The sequence below is a fragment of the Rosa rugosa genome, chromosome 1, assembly GCF_958449725.1.
Source record: "Rosa rugosa chromosome 1, drRosRugo1.1, whole genome shotgun sequence".
NCBI classification, from domain to species: domain Eukaryota; kingdom Viridiplantae; phylum Streptophyta; class Magnoliopsida; order Rosales; family Rosaceae; genus Rosa; species Rosa rugosa.
This window is the reverse complement of record NC_084820.1, coordinates 63,100,997-63,113,032: the sequence shown is the minus strand read 5'-3', so window position 1 is coordinate 63,113,032 and position 12,036 is coordinate 63,100,997. Positions and strand designations below refer to the sequence as shown.

Sequence of the window (12,036 nt, the reverse complement as noted above, 5' to 3'; positions counted from 1 at the left end):
TCCAAGTTCCAAGTTCCAAGTTCGTCTTGATCTGTTCTTCATTTTTGTTTTGGCTATTGGGTCCTCATTGAATTATTACATTCTTAGTTTCTTCCATGCAATCGGAGAATTGCTGGATCTGGGTATCTAATTGAATGAAAGTTCAATTACGTTGACTCGTGTATATATAGGACATTAGTTTCTTTACGTTAATAATCATGGTGTTTCTTGACAAGAATCTGATATAATGGATGTTTTTTTCCTCCTAATTTTCGATAACTGCTGTAATCGGTAGAAGAAAAGGTGGGTTTGCTGGGGTGAAGACTTTTCGGTGGAATTTCAAGATTTGGGGTTCTAAGGTTTTCTATTTGTGTGAGAAATGGTTGTGTGATGGTAGAGAGCATATGACTCGGCCCAAATGAGAATTGAGGACGATGATGACAACTGATCAGGAAAACAAATTGTTTGAATCTTTTTGAAGAACAAGAACTCTGGATGTGAATGGTGGAAGAAATTACTGAATTCTTTTTAATCCAGAAAAGGTAGAACTTCAAGACTCTTGTTGAAGTGCTGAAATCTTGTAAATCCAAGGTTTGTTTTTGGTTGAATGATCAAGAAAACAAGAAACACCAGATTGGTTTTTTTTTTTTTCCTTTATTTGTTAGTGCTTTTTTTTAATGGGTTTAACAGAGTTAGTGAGATGTTAAGTTTTCTCAAAAAAAAAGTGAGATGTTAAGTTGATATTGTTGATAGACAAGTGTCTAACTACTATTGAAGGGATATGTTTGGCACATGTATTTTGAGGACAGCAGATTTCCTCCCGTTAGTATCGGGGTTCATGCATAGATTCATACATCGTTAATTAGGTGCACCAAATTTTAGTTCCCACCAATCCACTTTGAAAATTAAAGCCTGAACGAGCGAACCATAGAGACTTAATTCTGTGGTTTGCAATCAACCACATGTATGTAGGGAATAGGGAGAAGGTCACTATGTCCTCTGACTCCTCTCCATTATATAACGAAGAGGCATTTCTATGGACCTAGCAAGCAAGCTAGACTAAATAGAAAAAAAATAGAGAATGAGTGAGATTAGTGAAAAGATGAGGAGCGCAGTAGTGGAGAGCAGAGAGTGGTACATGGCTGCTTATGCACCTGAAGGTGTTCCGACCTCCGATCATCTCAAACTCCGCACAGTCAAAATCTCCCTTGCCCTCGATTCGATCCCGGAACAACATGTCATCCTCGAGACCCTGTTCATCTCCCTCGATCCGTACTTGCGAAGCAGGATGACTGGCCGAGAAGACGGCCTCTACTCTCCCCAGTACAACCTCAACGAGGTTAACTAGCTAATTATCACGTACTATGGGTTAGTTCATACCTTTTAATTTCAGTTACGTACTTCGTCTTAATCTGCATTAGCTGTTGTTATAATGTAGGTAGTTTCAGCATTTGGGGTTGGAAGGGTACTTCGGTCAAGGGATAGTAACTACGGGGAAGGTGACATAGTGATCAGTCCCTTCATCCCTGTTGCTGAATATTTTGTGCTCCCATCCCAAGCTTTAATAAGAAAGATTGATGCAGATGCTGGGATTCCATTGCCTGAATACATCAGTACGCTAGGTAATACCTGAAAATAATCCTTTCCTTAAATAAATATAAAAAAATTCTTAGAGGTTGAAAAAATACCATACTCTGGAGTATGTTTATACCATTGTAATAACTGTTGTTACTCATATCTTATAATGATGTATTAGGAATACCCGGGTTTGCAGCGTGGGTGGGGATTCAGGTGGTGGCAGAGCCAATAAAACCAGGGTCGAATGTGTTCATTTCAGCCGCGGCTGGGGCGGTTGGGATGTATGCAGGGCAGTTGGCCAAGCTCAAAGGCTGTAGGGTTGTCGGAAGCACTGGATCCGACGAGAAAGTAAGTCGTGTTCACTTTTTTTTTTTTTGGCTGCAACAGATGAAAAGTAGCATTGATGTTAGAGCAACTCCAACAGCTTCCTTATAATTTCTGTATTATAGGGAAGCAAAAGTCAAATCTTGAGCCTCTTTTTCTTCTCCAACTCCAACAGATTCCCTATTTTACAACAATCTCTAAAATCTCCATATTCTTCCTTAAAATTTTAGAGTTTGCTGTAAATATAGGGAATTTGGTTTTTTCTTTCCTCACTTTCCCTAAAATAGGGATAGTTATAGGGAATCTGTTGGAGCAAAAAAGACTTATTTTTCCCTAAAGTATAGAAAAATCAAAATATAGGGAAAAATATAGAGAATCTGTTGGAATTGCACTACCAATAGCCTCTCAACAATGGTGGGTATCAGCATAATTGCATTAGCTGTTTACCATACACTCCCTTATCTTCCTTTTTGAATGGATTTTACTCTCTGTGTTGTTCTGTTGTCTTGTCCACTGACGCGGTTTGTTCCCCACACACAGCAACTTTTCCCCTGTCAACTTCCCTCACTAGCTAGTCTATTCTAGATTGTCATCTGAAGATTGTTCCGGCAAAAGAATCAACCCATACTTCAAGACCGTATAGCGTAGATTCTTAATATTGCTGGTTCTTTATGAGAACTTAAATGTTAGTAAAATCATTAATTTGTTTGATGACTAAAATTTTCCAACTAGTTACTTAGAACAGATCTTCTGCATAAGGAGATCTCCAGAAAAAAAAAAAAGGGTTATAATAATGACATCAGTCACATCACTACTAACGGTATCGGAGAAAAGAAGGAGATCGAACATTTGTTGTTCGATGAAGAAGGTAGGAAAAAAAAATTGCAATTAATTCGATATTAATTTTGGAATTTGCAATTTGATTAAGTTGTCCTTGTAATCCAACTGTGCTGAAGATGAAAAATTATGCGAATGAAACATAAAATTACCTATGGAGAATGCGATTTGTCGCATTGTTTTTTTTTTTTTGTTATCATTAAAAATATTCCGATTGGGTCAAGATCCTCTGAAGTTAGATTTCTGCAGTTTTGTAAATTTCTTAAAATCTTGGCTATCCCAAAAGTCCAATGGTTGATAAGTACGCCACATCATCTTACATAACATTTTATTTTATACCACACAACCTACTGTTGTGACTCTCTCTCTCTCTCAGTTCATCTTCAACCTGCTGTTATAATTATCAGTTCATCTTCAAGTGTACTAAATTCCGAGTTCTTTACTTCTTCTGAGATCTTCTTCCCCATAAAAGGAGTTTTCTAGCCCTGTTCTTTAGATGTAAGGATTTGTTAACATAAGTTATTTGGATTGCTGGTCACTTCACGATGCCCCTAACACATGAATAGAGGAATAATCATTTGACCCCAAATTCGTTTGGGTTCTGGTTCAAATTTGTTTTGATCCCAGATTCATTTCGGATCTGATGGATTGCTGACCCAAACACATATCTTCAATGGTAACGTTTTGATAATTTTTCAAAACTTAAATCACATATTCTTTGTGAATCGTATATGAAAACCTTATATTTGTTTATGAAATAAAGAAAGGAGAACAAAATGAGATAGAAGGTACAAGAATTGGGTTCAATCCTGAGAGCAGATGAATATTGATCTGCTTGTGTTTCGTTGACATCGGTGGTTTTTTTTTTTGGGCGTGAAGAATAAAGCTCATAGAGTCATTCCAGCTGATGTGGCAAATTTACCAGCCATTAGATCACGGAGGATATAAATTTTATGAACTTTATAAAAACTTCATGGCTCCTCACTTTAGAGGAGCCGGATTCATTTTGATTAGGGTTTTCTTCTTGGAGTTGCTATTTTTTAGTGATGTAAATACATACTACTGTACTCTGAAAGTTTGGAAGTCCCCTGTGTCCTTCAATCTTTCAATGGGATTCAAAATTACTGTAAATTTTTCATCAATTTTTCTTGGTTAAATTAGAAATTTAGAATGCTGAATGTAATCATATATATAATGTGTGTGTGTCTATATATAGTTTCATATATGAAACATAAATATGATTAGCCAATCGAAATTTGTTGATAATCTATGCAGGTAAGGCTCATAAAGGAGGAATTTGGATATGATGATGCATTCAACTATCACACGGAGACAGATTATGATGCTGCTCTAAGCAAGTAATTAGTTGTTTTTTAAGTAGAAGATTAGTACGTATACCTATTTGTGCTCTAAGAAACACAGTGATAGAAAAACATTGAAAATAGACCACACTAGAATCAATGCTTTATACAGAAACCCTAATGCCGCTAAAAGCCTAAAATACTCCTAATAGTGCTAAAGCTTAACATACTCGTAATTGTTTTTCTTATAGTAATTTAACAATTTTCAGGTATTTCCCTAATGGAATTGATGTATACCTTGATAATGTTGGTGGTGAAATGCTTGAGGCTGTTCTCAACCACGTCAACCAACACGCAAAGATACCTCTTTGTGGCATGATATCTGGCTACAACAAGGTACACACGTAATTAAGTTAGATATATCATCACTATCATTAATTTAATCATCTTTCATATTACTATATATACGTCGTAAATTTTGTTTGCACTAGCACGATACATACAATTGCAAATGCATGGATATGTATAAAACATACTTTTATGGAAAATTGAAAATTTATGTGCGTTTTAGAAAGATTTGTTTCTGGTTCTTGTCAACTAATTAAGGTTTGTATATATTTGTGCATATATGCAGGTTTGGACTGAGAGAGAGGGAGTGAGGAATCTGCTAAATTTGATAGGAAAAGATGTGAAGATGCAAGGTTTCATGGTGGGTTCATACTTGGATCGTTTTGGGGATTTTGCAAAGGAGATGGAGAGCCACCTAAAGGAACGAAAAATTAATTCTAAGCTTAAAATGTATAATGGAATTGACAAGTTCTTGGAGAGCCTACGGTCACTCTTCACCAGCTCTAATATCGGAAAAGTGGTAATCCAAGTCAAGTAATGGCTAGGTTGAAGGCCGGATCAATATCAATCTATATATGCCATTTTAATTAAGAAAGTCTTGCATACGTAAGCCGTACTACGTGTCTAGTACGGCTGAACAATCAGTGTCATGCATGGAGGTGTTTTGAGTATTTGACTTTGAAAAAGTAGGGGTAATTTCAAAATAAGGATAATTTTTTCTGGATTTTGTTTGGGCAGTCGCGCCACGTGTTACGGCTGCCGTATGTAAGAATTTCGCTTTTAATTAATTAGTCAAGATTTTTATTAAACTTTGTCTAATAAGAATCTAGTTAGCTGTTATCGATCCTCTTTTCTGGACGCTTTCGAGTTTAAACTTTAAAAGCCTCTAATGTGCATATGAAGTTTTCGAAGAGATTTTTTTAGTACTTTTGCCTTTTTTTTTTTTTTTTTTTTTTTTAAAAAAAAAATTGAGATAATTACTGGTACACCTCGGCATTTATCATGCTTAATTAGAGGCTCTTGTTATCATTTTATTTATCCTAGTTCTTTATGCATCATTTTCTTATAAATCCCAACAATATCAAAAAAGTATGTATAAAATGAGAAAACCAAATTTATTGATATATTACGGAAAAAAAAATTATGACTCTTGCAAAGGAAGACATGCGAGGAAAATTATGACTCTTGCAAAGGAAGACATGCGAGGTGAAGGAGTTTAAGGGGAATAAGAGCAATGCCGAGAAGGTTAGGCCATCTCCAGTAGGAGAAAGCTATATTTGGGCTAGGGCTATAATTTAGTCCCCATAAATATTATTTTTTATTCATGAACAAGTGAACAATCTCCAGTAAGGCTGAGCTAAATTTAGCCGTTTCAAGTATTTTATAATTTTACATTATGCTTTTTAATTTTATAATTTTATTTTATTATAATAATATTTTAATTTAGACTAAAATTAATTTTTTAATGTGTACATTTAGATGAGGTATGAGGTACCTCTGTGCTATTATTGATAACATTTTTGGATATGATTTGCTTGAGTTGCTTGATTATGTTTAATTGAGTTGCTTGATTATCTATTGTTGGATTGCAACAGCTATCTCATATGGGCCATTGGATTTTTTTTTCAAATGTGTTTGAACCAAATATTAACATTTTTTCCCGATAAAGGGGATTCGGAGAAACCGGGCCAATATCCGTGGCCCAAGCTATATATTTTCGACAAGTTCGAAATATATTATTTAGAGGCTAAATAAAGCCTACTTGGAGGCCAAGCAATCTTGAAGCAAATCTGAATATTTCTTGATCTACTATTAATTATCAAATATTTGATAATTAAGGATAGTTAGTTTGCTTACAGAGATTGAGCAGGAGGGAAGGATGTGGACGTGAAAGTAGGGGCTCTTATTGATTAAGGAATCAAAGGGACGTATATATACATGCAATTAAAGATACGTGCATATGAGTCCTCGAGAAGATTTGCTCGCGAATATCAAGTTGGCCATATATATATATTTCTCATGCAATTAAGGAGTGGTGAAACAATTAAGGAAGTAATCATGGCCAAGAACTATGCATGCAAGGAATACCCCTCATGTCCTGCTCGCGAACGTCAAAGAAGGCTTGCACAAGATGGATATACAAGTTAATTATATACATATGCATGCAAGCAAGCAATCAATGCTTTTCCATGCAATTAAGGTGGATGGACGTGGAACACATGGAAGAGGCAATCACCTTTAATTGCAATAATATATAGGGGTCGTGACCACTTACTCAATTTTAGCCTGAAAATTGTCCACTTACTCCACTAAGAGTTTTTTACTCCCATTTACACAATTTAATATTTAATGACAGTTTTACCCTTAACTCTATTAATTAATTACATTTGCATCTCCTTTTCTCTCTCCACTATCCCTGATCTGCTCTTTCTCTCTCATCCCCATTCTCTCTCTCTCTCTCTCTCTCTCTCTCTCTCTCTCTCTAACCCATGGCTTCTCTGAAATCTTCAGAACCAGACCGTCGGCACTCCTGCTCGGCGATCGTATCCGACCTCCTCCCCTCGCTTCCCTCCCAAAGCGACACCCCCAGAGACCCGAAGGCCAAGGCGGGGCTGCAACTCAAACGATCGTCTTCAGTCTCAGACTTCTCGCCTGCGGCGAGGACTCCGGTAAGAGAGGAGGAGGCAATGACGTTAGTGTTTGTGTGGATATTGGATCCGGCCGAAGAGATCAGCGTCGGCGTCGGCGTATGCATCGTCGTCTGCGGCGGCAGTGGCCTCGCCTTTGGACTTGTTACTCTTCTTGGCCTTCTTCACCGTCGACTTGGTGTCCTTGGACGACGAGTAGTTCGCCGCCGTCGTCACCCTTCATGGGCCGTCGGACCTTGGGCCCGTCGCTGTTGCCCTTCGAAGAATCGTTCGCAACATTTCGCACTCTTCACTCCCTCTCTCTCTTTGGGGTTTTGGGGAGAAGAAGAAGAAAGTGGCTACTGGGAGATTGGAAATTTCACACTTCTTTGGGCCTCTTTTGAGTTTAGCTTGTCCAATTCAAATTGGGCCTAGATTTTGAAGCGATGAGAGAGGAGGAGGAATAAATTTGAAGCAGTGTTAGTGTTTGGATCAACGAGGTTTGCTTTTTGTTGGTATTTATATGCTTAATTGAGGGGCAATAATGTTTCTACTGGGGCAATAATCACATTATTGGGTGGCAATAATCATATTATTAGGGGACAATAATGTTTTTATTGGGGGCAATAATAAGATTATTGGGGGGCAATAATAAGATTATTTATTTGGATAAACCTCCGAAAGCTTTCAAAATTCAAAACATCTTCATTTTTCACTAATTATTGATCCCCAATAACAAGTTTATTGGGGAGCAATAATATGATTATTGGGGGGTAATAAAATCAGACGACGGAATCCGGTCACCAGTCCGGCAGTCGGATTCTGGATTCTGGTGACTGGTTGTCGGATTCCGGTCACTGGTCACTGGTGCACATCAAGGTGGAGGATGACTTCTCTCTCTAAGTGAGAAAGAAGGAAAGGGCAAAAAAGTCCCAAAAATAAATAAAAAGAATAAAAAAAGAATTAATTGGGTATTAGGGAAATAATCCCTTAGAGTGTTTTGGGTAAATGGGGTTAAAAAACTGTTGGTGGAGCAAGTGGGCAATTTTTAAGCTGAAATTGGGTAAATGATCATTTCCCCTAATATATATATCCTTTCTGATTGCATGCCGCGAGCTACGAGAGTCGTCGCGAAGATATATATGAACATATATACGTGCATATCAAACAGTTCGCTGAAGAGGAAGATTGCGTCCAGGACTCTAAAAGGTAATTAACCTTGCTTAGAAGATTGCTACGACAGAGTCAATCTTTTATTGCCTACAATATAATATCAAAACTATTAAGTGTTTTGATTCGATTCAAATGCCAATAACTGTGGCCTAAAATATAGTATTTCATTCCTATTAGGAAGGAGAATCTACGAGCAGCCTATATATAGAGGCTAAAGACGACACAACAAACACACAACTCTCAAACTAATCTCTACGATTATCCAAGTCTCCCAGGAGCAACCTCTCTTACCGGTGAGCACACTCCAGTCCCAGTCTCCTCAAGAGCCGACTGTCAGTGCCACCAAACCAACCCGGCGATCGTACTTCCAGTCCCAGTCTCCCCAGGAGCCGACTGCCAGTACCACTGCCACCGATACCATCTCGACCAGCGAAGCAAGGGTAACGCCCTCGCAACCCAGCGAAGCTAAAGTCACGCTTTAGCAAAACCCTGTGCTTTCTCCAAACTTCCCAGTGATTGCTCTGCTCAACCTACAACGTTGAGTATCGATTCGGTGACGCGAAGAGAACACAACCAAAGCCCTTACCCGTAAGGCAAGAAGTCCTTTTCCGGAAGGCATAGAAAATAACCTTGTGACAAGGTTGGTGCTCTCCTCGTCCACATCGTTTGATCAGGAAGTCAGGTCAAGGGACTCGCCGACGACTGCACCCCACGGTGCTGGCACTCTCGCGCACTCAAAAGAGACAGTTTGTACCCAGACTGGTTTTGGAGCCAAACATTATTGCATGGCGTCAGCAGCCATGATAATTAGAGCTTAATTGCTGTTGGTTTTCTGTGGATTCCATAAGAGCCAAAGAGCCATCTCCTAGGGCTATTTTTAGTCCTCCCCACACTTCTTTGGACCTGGACCCATTTATAGTTCTTTGGACCTTTTGTTATTAGAATCAATAATTTAGAATATAAGGCTAGATATCTCATTTTGACCCTCTTATTGAAGATGGCCTTAGATCAATGATATTCACCTTTTCGGTCATCCTTATAGGGTACTCCTCGCTGTACACTAACAGTGGACCCACTCGATGCAATAATAGAGACCAACTTGTTATACAGTTAGTCAGTTATACTCTTGTAGCAGTAGATAGCGAAGTGTTAGATATGGAAACAGTTGTCAAGTCTGGCCCTATGGATCCGGCCGGCCCAACTTTATGAATGGGCTTTGTCTCTTCCCATTTGTATGAGTAGAGCCTAGGGCATGTGTTTCTAACTTCTAACCACCGACGATGCATTTAAACTCAGCATTCATCAGCATGGGCAAAACTAGAATTTATAAGTTGGGGTTGAAAATAAAATTATGTATATGTAAATGAAAGATCAATTTTAAATACCTTTTTATTTTTCATTTAAAATTTCATCTACAAATCAACAAAATTCTATGAAGCGACATCCTGAGAGAAAATAAGTTGTGTTTGATATTAATAAATATTGCAATAACTTTATTACTATGGTGTTTAAACATTTTGCAATTTTATATTGATTACCAAAAAATAATTCTGCTCCCTTCTTATATTCATTAATACATTTTTTTTGTAACTCATAAAATTCATCATAACATTTTTTTTTTTTTGGTTAAATACTGTTTACTTCCTGAACTTTCAGGGAAAAAACAATTCAGTCCCTCCCTTTTTAATTTCACACGTTTACTCCCTCATCTCTCAATTTTGGACCAATAGCTCCATCCGTTAACTTTCCGTCCAAAAACTTTGTTAAATTGGTGACGTGACAATCTTTCCGCGTCAAAAAGTCTATTATACCCTCACCTTTTTTTTTAGTTCTTTTTATTTTTTTATATATTTTTTTTATCTCTTCTTCTTCCTTCTTTCAGCTCTCTCTACTCCAAATACCTCCCTCCATCTCCTCCGCAACCTTCCCCTTCTCCTTCAAGTCTAAGACTTATCCAATCTCAACAACATGTCATCCTCGTCAATTCCTGCCCTCACCCTAATCTCTCTTGCTCCTCTCCGCACTTTCCCAAGCTCATGACACAGTTTGCATCGGCGGGGCTGTCTGGCAAAGCCTGTTCCCCTCCGACACTCCCCTCGCTGCCACTACCTCCAACACTTCCTGTACCCCCCCCCCTTTCTTACCACTCTCTCTTTATACCAAAACCCATATATAACTCCAGTAACCAATCCCCACAACTCTCTCCAATCTCCATCTCTGACCTCCCTCGTTCGACCCAGGATCCGACCCCTCAACTCCATTTCAACCAACACCGCTGCCGTCAAATCGATTTCATCAATTTCAGATTCTGGAGCTCCCAATTTTCAATTTCGATTTCATCGCTCCCCTCACTCTCTTCCTACTCATTTCCCCATCCAATTCTATACTCCTCTGTTTCTATAATTCACTACTAAGTAACCCATCATCACTCAAACAAAATTAGCCTCACTGCCTCAAGCTCATAACAATTTCTACAGAGAGAAAAAAAATAAAGAGCAACATTCATCTTCCTCTCTCTCTCTTTTCTCCGACTAGTCAATTCACCGAGACCGATTCATAGCTCAAAAACGACAACCAACACTGCCTTCACAATTCACCCACCATGCTTAAGCTTCGGAACCCTAGATTAACGGTGGAGGGAGAAGAGGTCGGAGTACTTGGACTGGCGGAGTTGGGCGGCGAGGACGGAGTTGATGGTGTAGATGGTGCGGCGGCAGTTAGAGTACATGGAGTGTCGGGTGTAGAGGGCGGCTTCTTCGTTGCGGCAGATGAAGAGCTTACAAGTCTTCTGTGCCATAAGAGGCTGAGGAAGACGATGAAGAGCACAACTCTGCCACCATCGAACTCACCGAGATGGGTTCAAAAAAAAAAAAATTGGGAATTTGTTTATGGAGAGAGAGAAGAGAGAAAAAAGATATTTTTACCCTTGATTTAACGTCAAATCTTAACAGATGGACATATTGGTCCAAAATTGAGAGATAATGGATTAAACGTATGAAATTAAAAAGAGAATGACTGAACAGTTTTTTCCCTGAAAGTTCAGGGAGTAAACAATATTTAACCTTTTTTTTTATTGTGGACGTACTTGAAGATGTTTGTGTGTGTGTCCCCGCCGGGTGGGTGGGGTTCGACAAATTGAATTAAGGGGGGCCGGTCCAGACTCCAGCATGGTGCTAATTAAAACTCATAATCATGGTGGAAAAAAATTAGAAGAGTGAAATCCACTCTCTATTTTACAATTCACATTCATTCTTTCCCTTTTTTATTGAAATATTTATAAAAAACAAAACTAAGTTACTAAAGAGAAAAGTTTAAGTTACTAAAAAAAAAAAATGAAGTATGGATTGTAAAATGGGAATCGTGAACTTTACTCCCCAAAAACTAAGGCTTTTATACTAAACAGCTGCTCTGCTGCTGCAACAGAATTCACCAAGTCGATCTCCAGATGTTTGACACTTGGTCTTCATCTTAACACATGGAACAACACCGTTCCGCCCGTGCTTGATGAGCTAGGAACCACTCATAAATTGGTTGAGTACACTTGTGCCCTTCTTTTGAGTCTTTTATACAGGGGGTGCTTGTTTGCAATAACTGACTAGAAGGAGATTTTGACCCCAAAAAAAAAACTAGAAGAAGGAGATGAGTGCTACAGTAGTCGAAAGCAGAGAATGGTACTTGGCTGCTTATGCTCCTGAAGGTATTCCAACTTCAGATCATCTGAAAATTCGCTGCGTCTCACTGGCCCTTGATGCAATCCCTGAACAACATGTCGTCCTTGAGACGCTTTTCGTATCCGTCACTACTAGAAATATGGCTACTAGCCACCCCCCTTTTGGATACACTTTGTTAGCCGTGTCATTTGATATAGC

The 12,036-nt window shown here is 38.6% G+C and overlaps 1 protein-coding gene across 1 annotated transcript; it reads left to right on the top strand.

The window, feature by feature from the left end:
• Window positions 1-1,012: 1,012 nt before the first annotated feature.
• On the top strand, window positions 1,013-5,207 carry LOC133726024 (NADPH-dependent oxidoreductase 2-alkenal reductase-like). Its single transcript, XM_062153469.1, has 6 exons — window positions 1,013-1,318; window positions 1,418-1,601; window positions 1,736-1,905; window positions 3,994-4,076; window positions 4,289-4,415; window positions 4,654-5,207. The coding sequence occupies exons 1-6, from the start codon at window positions 1,061-1,063 to the stop codon at window positions 4,903-4,905; spliced, it is 1,074 nt and encodes a 357-aa protein (XP_062009453.1). The 5' UTR covers window positions 1,013-1,060; the 3' UTR covers window positions 4,906-5,207.
• The last annotated feature ends 6,829 nt before the right edge of the window (window positions 5,208-12,036 follow it).